Below are 15,852 nucleotides of genomic sequence, written 5' to 3' on the forward strand. Positions count from 1 at the left end.
CGGGGCGTTGATGCCGGCTCTCCGTGTCTCCCAGCAGCATGGCGGACTACCTGATCAGCGGCGGCACCGGCTACGTGCCTGAGGACGGGCTCACGGCGCAGCAGCTCTTCGCCATCGCCGACGGCCTCACCTACAAGTAAGTCCGCGCGCGGGCCTGAAGCCCGCGTGCCCGCGCCCCTTGGGGACCTCCCCTCCGCGCCGCCGCAGAACCGGGCGTGGGGGGGGGGAGAAACGACTGCGACCCCCTCCCCACTCGCCCCTACCTTTGCAGCATCCCTACTCCCCTTCCCCCTCCCCCCTCCCACGCGGGGGCTCTGCTGCTGGCCACTAACTGACCCCGGTGCGCGGGGGGCATGGGGATGGACGAGGAGGGGCACGCCAAGCGGCATCCCTGCCCACATGTGTCTTTCACCCCTACGGTTGTGGCCACTCAGATCAGCAAACATTTATGCAGCATCTACTATGTGCAAAAGAGGCGCTTGGCTCTCCATATGGTACAGATACACAGGTGGCAGCAAGTCTGCAGGCCTCAGGGTTTCTGGAGATCCTCTAGGATCCCTGGACTTGAGGACCCTGCTTGCCTAGCCGAATCCCAAGGGATGGAAGAGATACTGACCTCTCCCTCCTCATGTGGGTTCCTTGGGCCCTCTTGTGGGAGAGACAGTGGCAAGCCCCCCTCCCCCTCCAGCTCTCCTTGGACCCCTGTTCCAGGGGTGCCTTCTTCCCTGGATGCCAAGGTCTCCAGCCCTGCCTTGGGCATTTCCCTCCCAAAGCCATGCTTTTGGTGGAGGGGTCCCTGGAATCAGGAGACACCTCCGGGGAGATGTCCTCTACCAGAGAGGAAGGGGCAGCAGGATCAAGAGGCCTCAATCCCCATTGCCTCCCTGCACTCCTAGCACTGCCCTCCTTATTCAGTTCTCCCAGAAGCTTCAGCAGTCCCACAGGTTGGCATTCAGGCTCACGTTGATGGTATCAGCCATGTGAGTTTTGTCCCCAACTTTTCTTTGGCCTTTTCTGTTTGAGCTTTGGGTTTGTGGGGGAAGGGGGCAGTTCCCGCTTGGTCTGTGGCTCATTTTTTTGTTCCCCAGGCCCAATTCCAGCTGCCTGACTGGCTGCAGGCCTGGCACTAGCCCTGGATCTTGGCTGCAGGGCCGGGCACATGCCAGACAGAAGCATCAGAGCCCGGGGCCAAAGGCACCAATAAACCAAGTGATCTTCTCTTGTCTCACCCTATTTGCCACTCCAGGCCCTTCTCCTGCCCAGGAATCCTGCTGAACACCAGAACTTTTTTTTCCCCTAATGGGGAATGGGGTTCAGTGCCCCTCAGAATAGGTTTGGTGACCTCTGGGAGTCCTGATATTGCCCCTAGGGGGCAGTCACAAGCTCAAAGGCAGCTCAGCTCTTCAGCATAGTGCAGTACCATCTTCCTTTGATCCATGCAATGGGAAGAGTTAGGGATTTGGAGGACTTGGGTTCATTTCCTGATCCTGGGCAAAGTCGCCTTGTGAGCTTTAGTTTCAGCTCCCGTAAATGAGTAAAATGGAGGAAAATTGGACTAGATGACCCACAAGATCCCTGCTGTTTCTAAGGATAATTCTGTGGATCCTTCCTGTACTTTCCCAGAAGGGAATGTTAAATGCTGGGAATTTGGGCCCTTTTGTTAACCGCAGTGGTGGATAGAGCATTGGACTTTGAGTCAGGATTGCCTGGGCTCAGATCTTGACTCAGACACTTAATAGCTGTGGGACATCCTTAAGATGAAAGAGTTAGACTAGTTGGCCTCCATGTTTCATAGATCTAGGCTCTGCGTGGGAGGATGGATAGGATAGCTGTGAATCAAGAGGTAATGAGGACTGGATACCTCCCCATACCTAGGCTAGGGTTGTTCCCTTCCCTAGATTCTGAGGAAGCCTGAGGATTCCCCTGTTCCTTTAGTCCCTGCTTATCCTGTGAGGTGTATTGTCCTTTCTGAAAACATCCAGAACTCGGGCTTAAATAGGGAAAGAGTTTAAATTGGACTATCCCTTGAGACAGCCTGGAAAAAGAATGCAGGAAGAGCGATGTCGTCACTGCTGAGAATGCTTGGGTTGGGGGTTTAAGGGACCCACCTGCCCCTCTAAATTCCATCTTTCCAGCCTCAATACCTATACGCCTGGGTTTGAGGGAGTTGTAGGCCAGGGGACCATGGCCGGGTGCCTGTCTCTCTTCCTTCTTTAGTCTGATGTGGCACCTTTCTCAGACGTGGCACAGCTAGAGTCATGCCACTTTGCTTAGCCCTGTGGGGAGTGGCTCTGGGGGTTTGCTTTTGGGTGTGTCTGGCAGACTTGTGTATTCTGTTAGGTTTCTATTGCCCCGGGCCCTGTAGCTGTATGACTTGGTGGCTCTCCTGGACTTTCTGATCTAAGAAATTAAACTCTTTGGGGCAAATTACCCCCTCTCCTCTGTCCCTCCGCCTTGGCATTCTGCTATCTGCTCTACATGTCCTGAACCATCTCCAACCAGTGAGAAATGATCCAGCTGTCTGAAATGATCTCTTGTCTTCCTTCCAATCCATTCTTCCTAAAACACACTCAAAATTCCTTCCTCCATATCACTCTGGTCCTGTTCTGATCACTTTGTTTTCTTGGGCCTAAAAGCATTTCTATATTACATTTATATTGGTTCAAGTGCTGCTCTAATACCAGCCAGCTGTGTCCACCTGGGCAAGTCATTTCTAACCTCTTCTGGTCCCCAGGGAACTCTCCCAGGCCATGAATTACCCCAAACTGCTGATCCCCTTGGGTGAAAGGGGTTTCCCCCAGTACAGGGAGCTCCTCACAGGTTCAGACAAAAGTTATATCGATTGCCATAGATCTAGAGGCTCTATAAGATGGTCTCAAGTAAATTTGGCCTTGGGGGTTTCCCCCTCTTCCTTCCCAGATTGTAGGGGGTGAAGAACAAAGGTGGTATCACCAATATGGGGTTGTATGACCTATTTTTCCTGTGCCGGCCACCCTTTCCCATGGCATTCCACATAGCACCCTTCTGCAACTAGTAGGCATTTCATACATTCAACTGACTGGGGGACAATAAGCAGTAAAAGTATATCGACTGGCTCAGTAATCATTTAGCTTTTAGTAAGCACCTATTGTGTATCAGGCAAAAGCGAAACAGTTCTGGGCTTTATAAATAGTTAGACTTGGCATTCCCTGAAGCCTAATGGAACTTGGGAGGGAAAGACAGAGTGGCTGCTGCCAGCCACAAATGCCATTTTGTCTTTTTAGTTTTGACATCCACTCTCTGGGCAGTGGGCATTGGCCATAAGGGGCGTTGGGAGAGATGGGTGGGTGGGGGTTCTTATTTTGTTGACCTCAGTAAGGGTGACTTTCATTTGTAAGGGCTTTCTTTTCTTCCTGCCTCCACTCCCCTCTTGCTAATCATCGCTTATCTGTATCTCCACAGTGATTTCCTGATCCTGCCAGGATTCATAGACTTCACCGCTGATGAGGTGGTAAGTGCCCCTTTTTTGGGTGGGTTTGCAGGTTTTGTTTTTGGTATGAGTCGGAGACTCATGGCTTCCCCACTTGGTTTCTCTTCCAGAGGGAAAGGGGTGCCTACATCCTTGATGCTAGGGCTTAGGTCTCCTAAGGACTCCATTGTCTTACCAGGACAACATCTATCCTGTTTGGAGCCTGTCCAGGGGCCTTTTGCCTTTAGCAATAAAGGCTTTCATCTTTCCCTACCTTCTAGATTTCCCCTAATCCCTGGCATTCAGCCTCCTGGACCTTCCTGGATCTCTGCACCAGCCTGGCTCCTCATATCCAGAGAGATCTACTTTCTTAAATGCTAATGACTCGTTCCTTTCTTCTGCACTGTCACCATGTCTGGGTATCTGGCCCCGGCCCCAACCCCTCTTTTGTCTTGCTAATCCAAGTCTTGCTGAATTCTAGACCATGAGAACATTTTCCTCTAGGATTTATTTATAAGGAAAAAGAGAATATGCATATTTAGCTATAATATGCCATGGTAAGGTAATTAGATAGGAGCAATGTGCCATAGGCTAGAGAGCTAGTCTTGGAGTTCTTTCTCTGATACAGATTTACCTATTTAGCTCCTAGCAACTCTCTAAAACTGTTAAGTTTCTGTAAAGTTTTATTTATTTTGACAAAGGAAGTTCCACCTGTGGTACCTCACTGAATGACTCATTTGGCCCTTCCAGTTCCAAGCTAAAATGTTTTGACTGAGGTATGATGAAGTTTTTTGCTCTTACAACCAGTAAAGAGAGTTTGGTTAAGCTAATTTCTTCCCACAGCAATAGATAAAGAAGGAAATACATATGGATATTGGGTGACCCAATCTCTCTCTCACCCTTCTCATACACAATTAGAATGAGTCAGCTGGATACAGATCACTTACCCACAACGTTCCTCAAAGACAAAAGTCCATCTTAGCACTCTGTCCTGACGCTTAATTAAATGATTTTTGTGGGACTGATTGATTCCATTAGCCTGCTGAGTTGAAGAAGAAGCCTAAAGAGAGTGGGCTCTTTTAATCAAACTCACCCATTGAGTGTATAGGTTTTAGATGTTTGGGCTTCCCTGGAGATGATGGAAGGTTAGGACCATCTTGGTTCAGGAATTCTGATGAGGCCTGAACTCCCAAAGCAAAATGAAGATGTGTTGTTCTGGCTCTGCCCTTCAAGGAGACAGAGCCAGGTAAGGAGTAGAGAACCATGAGCCTCCCCCCACCAAAAAAAGAAAACAACTCACAAAAAAACAAAACATCCTTAAGGAGCCTGAGAGTAAGGGATGGTCTAGGCAGAAGCCTTGAAAGGAACAAGATTCTTCAGCCAGAATTGATGAAAGTTGAGAAGAAGTGATGTCTTGCCATATCCTACTTTATTTGGACAGGGTGAAGGCAAACAAGTTTGTTTATTAAATCCCAGGGTCGTAGATTAGTTGGGAGCTTGAAAGAGGTAGGATCATTAGATTTAGAGGTAGATGAGGCCTCTCGCTTCATCTGGTCCCACTTTTTCATTTTACTACTCAGTTGCCCAAGGAAGGACAAATGGGTAGTAGACAGGATTCCAACCCAGGTTCTCCGTCCTGAAAACCCCTCTCTGACCTTACTATGATATATTATATTTGAATGTTCTTTCTGATATTCTATAGTATGCTTTTGGGATAAATAGAACTGGCTTTTTTGGGAGGTCCAAATCCGTCATCTTCTTGGCATAAGGAGTTCTTGAGGAGGAATCTCCCTCCCTCTACATATCAGCAGCTCTTCTGCAGTCTCTAGTCTTAGACAATCTCTTGGGGACACTTAAGTGACCTGACAGAGTATATAAGAGGTGAGATTTCACCCCAGGTCTCCCTGACTTCAGGAGGTAAGCCCTAACTGTGGTGGTGCCACATGACCTTATATTTTATAGAGGGACAAGAATATTTTACATAGCGGGTCATATGTACACTCATGGAATTCCTTAGTCCGAGATACAAAAAACCCATCCATCTAAATTCTCCCATCCCGACAGGTATCATGTAACCTTGGAAAACTTATGTGTAGATTTGTTACTGGAATAAGAAAAAAAAGAAAATTAAATAAGTAAACAAATTCTCCAATACTTTGGTGGATTTGTGAACCCATCCACAATGGCCCCTCCTTGTCTACTCATTGTGTGTAGTGACTACAGTTTCCTACAAGAGCTCCTCTTAAAAGTGCTGAGGGCCTTCCTCAGCTTGTTTCTTCACATTTCCTACCTGTGGAGTACTTTCTGTCATGCCCCTGGATCTCTGTCTGTGATTGGCTTTTCTTTTTGAGGCCTGCATTTCCTTGATGACAACTTTTATACCATTCCTTCAACATGACCTATGGACGATTTATTAAAAAACAATATTGAGGGACAGTTAGGGGTATTTCAGGGTATGCCATTAGCTTAACAATTACCCTCTGCCCTCTAACATACCACTCCTCTCTGTCCTTGGAATTCTGGTTGGTACTTGTCATGTATTTGTTTGATATTCTGGAGAAGGGAAGGGTGAAGTTCTCTAAGTCATGCTCAAACCCTCAAAGCAGACCTCCCTTCTTTTTCTCCCTCCTCTTCATTCCCTTGAATTCCTGCTTTTTCTGCCTCTAGGATTTGACTTCAGCCCTCACTCGGAAAATCACTCTGAAGACACCGCTGATCTCCTCTCCTATGGACACCGTCACTGAAGCTGATATGGCCATCGCGATGGCTGTGAGTGGACGCAGGGAGTGGGGAAGGAGCGGATTTGAGGCTGGAGGGTAGGGGTGCGATCAGTTGGGTTTTTTCATTGGAAGAATTAAAACTGAGTTGCTAGGTGGTGTGGAGAGGACTGTATTGCCAAATCTGACTCGGCTCCCCATTCCTTCCAGCTGATGGGTGGTATTGGTTTCATTCACCATAACTGTACTCCTGAGTTCCAGGCCAATGAGGTGCGCAAGGTCAAGGTAAGTGCTGACTCTTTGGAGAGACCCTAGACGAGGCCTGGCTAACAGAACAGCTTTTGTCTGCTCCATATATGACTGATGAGACATATCCCCACTTAGCTTTCACTAATCTTCTTTTCTCTTTTTTTTTTAAACTTAAAAACCCCCCCACCTTTTCTACCTTAAAATTAATACTAAATATTGGTTCCAAAGCAGAAGAATACAAAAGGCTGGGCAACTGGGGTTAAGGGACTTGCCCAGGGTCCTAAAGCTAGAAGGTATCTGAAGCCACATTTGAACCCAGTACCTCCTATCTCTGGCCCCCTCTCTATCCACCAAGCCCCCAGGTACCCCTAACTCCTTTCAAACACATTTCTACTAGGTGCCAGGCTCTAGCCGCTCTCACCCTTATGTGTAACAAAGATTGGGGACAGGGAGATGGGGCCATGGGACCTAGTCTGGTCTGAGCTTTGCTGGCCTGTATCCCAGTCCAGTGGGTGTTGACTTGATGGTGGGCAGAGTCTGGGCACTGGCTTCATTTGGCAGGCCATTCTACCCTCATTCTTCCTGCTTGTTTCCAGCCTCATCCATTCCTGCCTTATCTCTTCCTTGTCCTCAGAAATTCGAGCAGGGCTTTATCACGGATCCGGTGGTATTGAGCCCCTCGCACACAGTGGGTGATGTACTAGAGGCCAAGATGAGGCACGGCTTCTCGGGCATCCCCATAACGGAGACAGGCGCCATGGGCAGCAAGCTGGTGGGCATTGTAACCTCCCGAGACATAGACTTCCTTGCCGAGAAGGACCACGCCACATACCTCAGTGAGGTGCGCCAGTTAGGCAGGGGGGCCCCTGAGACCCAAAGCAGGATCCCTGTTAAGGCAGGGGGGTGGAAGGATTCCTGCCCAGAAGAGAGCCCTTGAGAGGGAAGCTTAGCCACCCTGCAACATCCCTGTGCTGTTTTTCCCGACAGGTAATGACAGGCCGGAATGATCTGGTCGTGGCACCAGCAGGTGTGACATTGAAGGAGGCCAACGAGATCCTCCAGCGCAGCAAGAAAGGTACCAAGAGAGTTCCAGCCCCATACATTACCCCCTATATCCATTCCTTTCCTGTTTCCTGAGAACCATCTCTTAGAACAAAGAATTCCTTTTTTTTTTAAATTTTATTTTTATTGCCATGCAAAACACTTCCATATTGTTCAGTAGTTTAAGAGCAAACTCATATATAACCAAAACTCCCAAATAAAACCAAAAATACTAGGATGTGAAAGACAACTCCCAACAGTTCTTTTTCTGAAGGTGGATAGCATTTCCCATCATAAGAAAAGAATTCTTTTAAAAAGAAAAAAAAATCAGTAAAAACAATCAACACATTGAAAAAAATCTGAAGTTTGTATACAGTGTCCCCTCCACAGCAGCCCCTCCAAAGGAGCAGGAGGAGCTGTCTCCATCACACCGCTGCAGTCATTGGATAGAGCATCTTTCTTCCTTATTTTGCATCAGTTTGTATAAATTCAGTGCTTCTTTTGTTTTCATCCTGTTTATCGTATTTCTTACATCACGTTAGTATTCTATAAAGTTCACGCACCACAATTCGTTTAGTAATTCCCCAGACCATAGACTCCAGATTTTTAAAGCACTTGAGCTCTATAGAAATATATTATTGTTTCACGGGCCTGGCCTGACTGTGGACCCCTTCACGGCCCCAAGGAGAGTGGCTCGGCTGTGGCACTAGAATGAGGATTCCAGAGTAGGCCTCGGGGTCTAGGGAGGGAATGACCCAGACCTAGGCTGGGACTTCAAATTCATATCCCTGTTGCTCAAAGATCTCACCCCAGAATAAGCCTGCCCAAGGGCAAAGAATCAGGTTATTCCTACCGGTCCCTGAGAACTTCATTCCTAGCACGTGCTGCCATCTTGATGGCAATCTTTGGTGATAAAATATATAAATATATATTTTTACAAATATGTATAATATAGCTAATAACTCGCCTCTCAGTCCTGTCTCCCTCCCCCAACACCCCCCACCAAAAGAAAGAAAAATCCTCTGTTTCCTAGGTGTAAGTATGGACTCTGATGATCCTTTGCCCACTTCTTGTACTCCCACGTTTCTGTTCTAGGAAAGCTGCCTATTGTTAATGACAGTGATGAATTGGTGGCCATCATTGCCCGGACCGACCTGAAGAAAAACCGGGATTATCCCCTGGCCTCCAAAGATGCCCACAAGCAGTTGCTCTGTGGAGCCGCTGTGGGCACTCGGGAAGATGACAAATACCGACTAGACTTGCTCACCCAGGCGGGTGCTGACGTCATTGTGCTGGTGAGAGCATTGCAGGGGCATTGAAAAGAGGCACCTTTTAAGTGGGTGCCGTGTCTGGGGGGAGGGGAGTGACTTAGGGGTAAAGGATCCCTCTGAGAATTGGGGCTCAGGGATTTCACAAGCCATGTCCCAGGGAAGGGGAGACTCCTCTGCTTAGGAGAAGACATGAGCTCCCTGATCATACCTTCTCCCAGGATTCATCTCAAGGGAATTCGGTGTATCAGATTGCTATGGTGCACTATATCAAGCATAAGTACCCCCAACTGCAGGTGATTGGTGGGAATGGTGAGTCTGGGATTCCCCCTTTCCCTTACGATTTCCCTCCATTTCAGTCTCTTTCTCTTCTTCCTTCATCCTCCAGGCCCCTAGCCCTTGGGTTGGCCTCAGAAATGGGGTGGTGGTGTGACAGTGCCCAGACTTTATCCTGTGCCCTCCATCCATGGGGCACTTCTCCTGGGGAAGGGGGTGTCTTAATGACTTTCATCATGGTCAAGAATAGCCTGTTCAGATCCTCACATTGTCCTTGTGGCCCTGGCCCACAGTGGTGACAGCGGCACAGGCCAAGAACTTGATCGATGCAGGTGTGGATGGGCTTCGAGTGGGCATGGGCTGTGGCTCCATCTGTATCACCCAGGAAGGTGAGTGTTACCTGTGCATGCCAGCTGACTTTACTCACATTTATTCCTCATGGTAGTATTATAGTAATAGCATTGGGTACCTCTGGACCCTGAATATAGGTTACAAGGGTTTTTTTCTGTTTTTACTGAGGTTGGGGGTGGGTATGGGGGATCAAGTGCTTGTTAATTAAAAAAGGTAAAATTAAAAAGGAAGAAAAAAGAAGAGAAATAGCTTTGGTTTGGAGTTAAAAGAACTAGGTTTAAATCTTGACTCTGATCCTTAGTATCCAGGTGACCCCAGACAAGTCATTTCTCTCTGGCCCTCAGACTTTTCATCTGTAAAATGATGGGGTTATATTCAATCTCTTTAAGATTTCTTCCAGGTAGTGCAGTGGATAGTCAGGAAGACTCATCCTCCTGAGTTCATATCTGGTCTTGGACACTTTGTAGTTATGGAACCTTGAATCACTTAACCCTGTTTGCCTCAGTTTCCTCACCTGTCAAATGAGCTGGAAAAGAAAATGGCAAATTACTCCATTATCTTTGCCAAGAAAAACTCAGGGTCATGACTGAACAACAATAAACTTCTTTAAAAAAAAAAAAAAAGATCTCATCCACTTCTAAGATCCTGTGACACAAGGAGGTATCTGGTAGTGGTGCTTTGGAAATCAGAGAATGTATTCTGTGGTCCTTGCCTGCCCCAGAGAGGTTTCTTGGACATTTACACAAGGTACTATGGGCCACCCTCTTTACCTCCAGGATCTGGGGCTGGGCTCACCAATGCTTACTACCAATGGGAAGGAATTAGTAGGAGGGACCTTGGAAGCCATTGAGGCTGACCCCCTTGTTTTACAGATAAGTAAACTGAGGCCTAGAAAGTTAAGTCTTGAACAACTAGAAAGTTAAGTCCTGCTGGGTAGAAATGGATAGAGTGGAGGACGTGGAATCAAGAACACCTGAGTCTGGATCCTGCCTCAGATCCTTCTTGACTCTGTGATCTTGAGAAAGTCACTTTACCCCAGTCAGGAAGTGGGGATAATAATAGCACCTACTCCATGGAGTTTTTATAAAGATCAAATGAATGAGCAGGTCCAAAGGGCCCTGCAAACCATAAAGCTCCAAATGCCAGTTATTACTGCTATTATCAGTAATGATGATGATGCTACTCTCCAAGGGCTTGGGGATATTTACCTGCTTGGACCTGCATCTTTCATCAGATGCTTCTGTTTTGTGAAAATATGTCCTCAGCCACTGCTTACAGCCCCCACCTATATGTGGGTGAGCTGGGGGGCTCCCCCCTTTCTTTATCCTGAGACCCCAGGAAATGGGCTGAGTTCTTGCTGGCAGAGGACTCTGTAAGCTGAGCCTAACGTCTCTATCTCTTTTCCTCCGTCATTGTTGATGTTAATAAATAGTCATGATTATAGCATTGGTCTAGAGCTTCAAAGTTTGCAGAGAGCCCTTTATATACATCAGCTCGTTCGACCCTTGCCACAGCCCTGTGAGGTGGGAGCTGTGATCTAACCCCGTTTTACAGATGGGGAAATGGAACTGAGACATTGTTGCAGTCATTTTTCAGTCTTGTCCAACACTTAATGACCCCATTGGGGGTTTTCTTGGCAAAGATACAGGACTGGTTTGCCCTTTACTTCTCCAATTCATTTTACAGAGGAGGAAACTGAGGCAAACAGAGTCTCCAGTGAATAAATGTCTGAGTCTGGTCTTGTGTATTCTGGGCCGGTGCTCCTTGCACCACACCCTCTAGCTGCCCCAAAAGGGAGATGTTGAGGAGCCCCCAGGGACTCTGGGGACCATGCTTCTCCATCCATGGCCCTGCTGCTCTTCATACCTCTTTCTTGTTGTCCCCCTCTCCTGTCAGTGATGGCATGCGGCCGACCTCAGGGCACCGCCGTGTACAAGGTGGCAGAATATGCCCGTCGCTTTGGAGTCCCTGTCATTGCCGATGGTGGCATTCAGACCGTGGGGCATGTGGTCAAGGCCCTGGCCCTCGGGGCTTCCACAGGTGACCAACTGAGTGGGGCAGGAGGGGAAGGAGACACTGGCAGGGCAGGTTCCTTTCTTGGGTGCTCAGTGTGTTAGGCATGGGAGGTGGGGAGCGCGGGTCTGGGGGCTGGCTGCCTGCTCCTCACAGCCCTCTCGCTCTCGCAGTAATGATGGGCTCCCTGCTGGCGGCCACCACCGAAGCCCCCGGAGAGTACTTCTTTTCTGATGGGGTCCGGCTCAAGAAGTACCGCGGCATGGGTTCCCTGGATGCCATGGAAAAGAGCAGTAGCAGCCAGAAGAGATATTTCAGGTGGGTGCTCCCATTGCCTGGCACCTCTGCTCCCTTCTTGTCCTGGGTGCCCCCCTGCCTCATGGTTGCTGTGGGCAAGGAAAGAGCCCACTTCCTCACTGTGATTCCCAGTGGGTGGCTTTCCCTGAGAGGGAGAGGAGGGGAGGCTAGAGGGGACGAGGTGTGTGAGAGGGGGCCAGGAGGGGATATTTGGAACAGAAAGGCTCAGGCATGTCGGGGGAGGGCTGGGGAGGAGTCAAGCGGGGGACACCCAGGTCTGGCTGGGGGGCTTGAGGGAGCCTGGGAGAGAGCAGTGTCAGGGGGAGGTGGGAGATGCGTGGGCTGGGACCCCAGGGTTTCGGCCCCCAGGTGGGGAAGAGCCACCCCTGAGCTCTCTTCTTGGCTCTGCACAGCGAGGGGGACAAGGTGAAGGTTGCACAGGGTGTCTCGGGTTCCATTCAAGACAAAGGCTCCATCCAGAAGTTCGTGCCCTACCTCATCGCCGGCATCCAGCACGGCTGCCAAGATATCGGTGCCCGGAGTCTCTCTGTCCTGCGGTCAGTGCTGCTTGCTGGGGAGAGATGGGGGGAGGCTGGCTTCTTTATCCCTCTAACAGCCTGGCCCTTCCTCCCCTGCCCCCCCCCCCAGGTCCATGATGTACTCTGGAGAGCTTAAGTTTGAGAAGCGGACCATGTCGGCACAGATCGAAGGTGGCGTCCATGGCCTCCATTCGTAAGTGTGGGGCCTGGCCAGAAGAAGGGTACTGGGCTATGGAGGAGGTGGGAACAGACCTGAAGGTCAGGGGCTGGGCTCTGGGCATTAGCCGGCTCAGTTCTGAGGCTTGGCCCAGCGAGTCCTCACATTGGTGCCATCCGTCCATTCTGGGACGTTCCCATAATTAGATCCTCTTTGGGCCTGGTAACGGTCACTTAGTTCTGACCACCCCGTGCGGAGATGTGGCTCAGCCTCAGGGGCTTGGTGGCTGGCAGTAGGAGAGCTGGGGCTGCTGTGGGCTAATGGTGCTGGGCTCTCGCTGGTGGTGGTGCCTAGACTGGCAAGGGGCTTTGGGTAGGGGCACTGCATCCAAGCAGGGTAATTAGAGATTAGTATTGGTATTGGGAGGGGCGAGGGGAGAGGGTGGTACCCACTGTGGGGCGTTATCAGCTGGCAGCAGTACAGGGCATGTGGCCCTAGCATTGGCTGGTTTGGGGGTAGCTAGGGGTCCTGCCTTCCCTGGCACCAGGCGGGCATCTAACCTGTGTCTTTTTCTGCCCTGCCCTCCCGTAGCTATACCTTTCTGCCATGTAAGTAACTGCGAAGACCGGGACCCAGTGTAGAATAGAGTAGAGAAATTAGTGTGGGCCGGGGAGGGTATTGGGGACATGGTGGGACGGGTACAGCCGTGGGACACATGACCCTGACCTTGCTTCTCTTCGGTTACCTCCACCGCCAGAACCAAGTGGGCAGGTGGGCACCGTCGCAGTGCCCCCTCGTCCAAGCGAAACCACAAACACCCATTTTCTGGGAACTCTTTAGATGCCAGCTGTCCCTAGAGCTGAATGGCCCTGTGGCCCTCATGCCCCCTTAGGCCTGGAGCCAGGCAGGGGAGCTAATGGAGTTCGCTAAGGGTACTCATGGGCATGGCAGGGGAAGAGAGGACAGGAGTGGGCCATGGGAAAGGTGCTGGATTTGGAGTAGAGATCTGGGTTCTAATCCTGGTTCTGTCATCCACTGCCTGGGTGACCTAGGACGAGTCACTAAGCCCTTTAGGCCTCTCTAAAATGAAGGTGTTGGATCAGATGGCTCCTCAGGCCCCTTCTGGATCTAAACCTCGAGGGGCCGGGGGTTTTGTAGCCATCTGAGTGAGTGGCACGAAAGAAGATCCTTTCTACCAGGCGGTGCCCAGTGTTTGGAAGGCCTTGCCCCAGCCATGCAAGGGGCTCAGTAGATTTCATCTCCCGGAGCCTTATTTTCCTCTTCTGTAAAATGAGGAGGTTGTATTAGATGGCCCCTGAGATCCCTTCCAGGTAAAGCTGGGGTCCTCTTAGAGCAGCCCCATTCACGCATACCAAGGCCTTCCATTGCCTTGGGGGTGGGGGGGTGGGAGGTGTCATCCTTGGAGGCCCAACTGGGAGATCCCAGAGCTAGAGCTGGAAGGGGCCTCCCAGCCATTCAGCTTACAGATGGGGAAACTGAGGCCCGAGGAGATTTTTTTTTTTTTTTTAAATTTTTTTTTTAAATGACTTGGCCAAATTCACACAGGTGAGAAGCATCCGAGGGGATTAGAACCCAGAGCCAGTGTTCCTTCTCCCATCTCCCTCATGGGGGCCCACTATTGGAGGGAATACAGAGAATTCTCTGCACCCTCTTGTTTGTTGGGGTACCCCATAGAGGGTATCTGCCAAGAGTGGGATCAGGTTCTCTTTTCTGTCCCTGGTCTCAGCACCTCTTGGATCTGGCTGCGGGGAGGAAGGGAGAAAACCTGGATCCAGCATCCTTTACCATCTTCTGCCCTCCTCCTCCACCTCTGCTGCCCTCGGCTCCATCCAGGTGCTGTTCTGGCAGTGGTGGACCAGGGTTGCCATGGAGACAGAGCATGGATGCTGACTCTCTGCCTTCTCTCTGCCTTCTCTCACAGTTACGAGAAGCGGCTGTACTGAGGACGGCGGTGGTGGTGGTGGCCGAGGAGGGGGTGGAGGAGTCCCGCGTGGGGCCCCCTCGGGCACTGCCTCCCTCCGTAACTGAGTGGCCTGAGCGGCCCCCCTGGATTTGCACTACGGGTTCCCAAGCCCTTACCCTCCCGGGAGGGGAGCAGGGAGCTGGGTTGGCCCCTTAGGAGGCTGTGGTCTCTCCCCCCCCCCCCCCCCTGCCTTCCCCTTGAGCCAGGACTGCTTTCTCCAGAGGCCCAGAGAAAACCCAAGAGCTCCTCTCCTCCCAGGAGCAACTCACTCCTCGGGCCCCAGGTTGCCCAGGGCTTGCGCCTGCCTCAGGTCTCTCTTGCTGCACCCTGCTCCCTTTCTCCTAACGTGGGCTCTTCTGAGGAACCCAGCTCTGAGGCGGAGAGGGTGGCGGCTCCAGGGAAGGCCCCTACCCCAGCATTCCCGGCTTCTTGTCCTGTAGGGTGCTTCCCACCCCCCTCGCCCCACAGCGAATGGTGCTCTCTTTGGCCCTGCCTCCCCCTCCCCACCTCTGTCCAGCTGCGGTCCACTTCCTCAGATTGTGGCTATTGTGGGCCTTCAGCCCCTGGAGACTTCCCTCCTACACCCCACCCCCCACCAGCCAGAGGGAGGTTTCTGCCCCCTTCCCCTGGTCCCTCAAGAGCTGACCACAGGAACTTGGTCTTAAATCTACCCTCCCCAGCAATGATGGGGAGCAGAGACTGCAGAGGGAAGGCAATCCATTTCAGGCTCATTCTCTAGCTGCTCCAGCCCATAGCCCCCTTTTCATCCCCAGCCACGGCTGAAGGCTTTAACTTTGCACACTTTGGGGCCACGGTTGTGTTGTTGTGTATTAAATAAGCTGAATAAAGCAAGCGGGTCTCCAAGGCTTTAGCTGTCCTGCTCTGTCCCTAGTCACAGCATGGGCCCCATGGATCTCCCTCCTTGATCACTGAGATGCAGAGATCATAAAAGCATAGACTGAAGCTGGAAAGGGCCATTGAGACCATTGATTCTAGTCTTTAACTCCCTTCTCCCTCCATTTTACAGATGAGTAAACTGAGACCTAAAAGTTAAGGGATTTACCTAGGATTATGACTACAAAATGTCTAAGGCAGTATTTGAACCCTGACTCTCTTTACTCCCATGTCTAGTGGCCTATCAGATACCCACTACCTTGTCTTCATGACATAAGCTGGGCCTTGGGGCACAGATGGAGGGTAGACCATGCCTTTTGGTAATCCCTTCCCAGGTACCTGCAGGTGCAGGACACAAGGTGGAAAGTTTAATTCAGCTGGGCATCAGGTGGAATCATCCATAGACACCCCAGAGCTCATCTAGTCCAACCTCCTCATTTTGCATGGAGACAGAAGTCTGTCTTGAACACAAGGGCCTAAAGTTAGTAGTTGGCAGAGCCAAGCCTGGGACCCTAGTTCATCTCTAAATCAGTGCTCCCAGCTCACCCCTCCTAACACACTTGGGTGTCTGGAGAAGAGCTTCTGGAATTTTTCCCTTTAGAGCGCTCCCTTCCTGTG

The 15,852-nt window shown here is 50.6% G+C and overlaps 1 protein-coding gene across 3 annotated transcripts; it reads left to right on the forward strand.

Annotated features, from left to right (window-relative positions):
• Positions 1–38: 38 nt before the first annotated feature.
• On the forward strand, positions 39–15,206 carry IMPDH1 (inosine monophosphate dehydrogenase 1). 3 transcript variants are annotated; one of them, XM_044679678.1, is made up of 14 exons: positions 39–136; positions 3,442–3,490; positions 6,116–6,217; positions 6,376–6,450; positions 7,049–7,255; positions 7,402–7,489; positions 8,551–8,750; positions 8,945–9,035; positions 9,293–9,388; positions 11,247–11,390; positions 11,537–11,681; positions 12,074–12,217; positions 12,309–12,392; positions 14,299–15,206. In XM_044679678.1, the coding sequence occupies exons 1-14, from the start codon at positions 39–41 to the stop codon at positions 14,318–14,320; spliced, it is 1,545 nt and encodes a 514-aa protein (XP_044535613.1). In that variant the 3' UTR covers positions 14,321–15,206. The 3 variants fall into 3 exon arrangements, with proteins under 3 accessions (XP_044535613.1, XP_044535614.1, XP_044535615.1); XM_044679679.1 differs by having other exon boundaries at positions 6,376–6,435; XM_044679680.1 differs by lacking the exon at positions 6,376–6,450.
• Positions 15,207–15,852: the final 646 nt, after the last annotated feature.

Source organism: Gracilinanus agilis, chromosome 5, assembly GCF_016433145.1.
Source record: "Gracilinanus agilis isolate LMUSP501 chromosome 5, AgileGrace, whole genome shotgun sequence".
In the NCBI taxonomy this organism is placed as follows: Eukaryota; Metazoa; Chordata; class Mammalia; order Didelphimorphia; family Didelphidae; genus Gracilinanus; species Gracilinanus agilis.